This window comes from Montipora foliosa, chromosome 9, assembly GCF_036669935.1.
Source record: "Montipora foliosa isolate CH-2021 chromosome 9, ASM3666993v2, whole genome shotgun sequence".
Lineage (NCBI taxonomy): Eukaryota > Metazoa > Cnidaria > Anthozoa > Scleractinia > Acroporidae > Montipora > Montipora foliosa.
The window spans coordinates 44,533,235-44,534,704 of record NC_090877.1 but is presented as its reverse complement, the minus strand read 5'-3'; the positions used below and the strand labels follow the sequence as shown (position 1 = coordinate 44,534,704).

Genomic DNA, 1,470 nt, shown 5'->3' with positions numbered 1-1,470 from the left:
ACGGCTACCTCACGGTTTCACGCGGCTCAGAACAACTACTCGCTATATGTGAGAGGTCACATATAATACATGCAGATATTTTGCGAGTTGAATAATTATTACAGGTATTTTTCCGATACAAGCAATGAGCAAAATGTCCACAAGTATTCTACATGTACACTGTATGTTAAACCATCGAATAAGAGATTTATTATTCCACTACAAAAAAGGTGTTATTTTGCTTTAATTTTACTTGGTAAAAAAAACATGCATCATCTGTGCAAACGATGTAAATGCACAAAAGGCCAGCCAATGCCCTTTCTTTGATTGGATATACAAAATGACGAGTGACAGGCAATGACAAGCTACATGTACAACTGTACTTGTAAATTCTCAGGCTTTGCATCATGTTGAAAACAATTTCTTTTATTGAAAAACTCCTGTTTCATCCACATATTTTGCTCTACAAATTCTAAACCGGTCAAATCGGAAAATTACTTACAATGTATTACCGTCTCATATTTTGTGCATTCTCTTGACCAAATATCATAATGGTAAAATGGGAGACTGGGTCGGGCAAGATGTTGGTGTAGACGTGTTTGTGTTAGCTCCGTTCTTGGATATGGCACATGGCCAAAAATATTAAAAGAAAAACGTGGAAAAGCTCCTCAACATCCTCTACTGAAGAAAACTTCTCGCCCGATGACAAAAGGATAAAACATAACGTATCATTCACAGATTCTGAGCCTAGTAGCGAGTCGGATGAGGTGCTCACTTTGCTGAAAATGGCGGAGACGGTAATGCCAAAACTAGACCAAGTGTTAGAAAAGCTACAAAAATTAGAAGATCAAATTCAATCAGTGGACGAGAAAGTAAGTAGCCTTCAAGTCAAGGTCGAAAGTTTCGAGGTGTTTAAGAAGGAGACAGAAACGAAGATTAAAGAGCTTGAGGACGGTTTGAACTTCGCTAATGCAGAAAGAGAGTCGTTCAAGAAGAATTTTCAAGAAATACAGAGTCAAGTTCACCTTCTCAGAGACGAGAAACTGTATATGGAGGTTTATCAGCGGCGTGAGAATCTTCGTTTCTTTGGAATTAAAGAAGAAAAAGATGTAAACGAAGACACGAGGGAGGTTTTGGTTGATTTTTTAAAAACCGAACTCGGCGTGGAAGATGCTGATAATATAGAATTTCACAGGGTGCACCGAGTTGGGAAGCGGACTTCCTCTGTTGAAAGCCTAGACAAATAATTGCGCGTTTTTTAAGATACCCTGATCGTGAGGAGGTCATGTCAAAGGCGAAGAAATTGAAAGGTAAAAACTTTGGAATCTCACCGGACCTTCCAAAAGAAATTCTAGAGCGTAGAAAGAAGAAGATGCATCGTTTTAAAAAGGCAAAAGAAGAGGGTAAGACCGTCTACTTTAGTAGGGCGGAGCCTGATAAGTTGTTTATTGACGGTGTTCAAATATAAAAACGTAAAATCTAAAACTTCAG

The 1,470-nt window shown here is 38.4% G+C and overlaps 1 protein-coding gene across 1 annotated transcript; it reads left to right on the top strand.

The window, feature by feature from the left end:
- The first annotated feature begins 608 nt into the window (after nucleotides 1-608).
- Nucleotides 609-1,226, top strand: LOC137971864 (tropomyosin-like). The gene has a single exon (XM_068818612.1). It carries the CDS (start codon nucleotides 609-611, stop codon nucleotides 1,224-1,226), a length of 618 nt encoding a protein of 205 aa, XP_068674713.1.
- The last annotated feature ends 244 nt before the right edge of the window (nucleotides 1,227-1,470 follow it).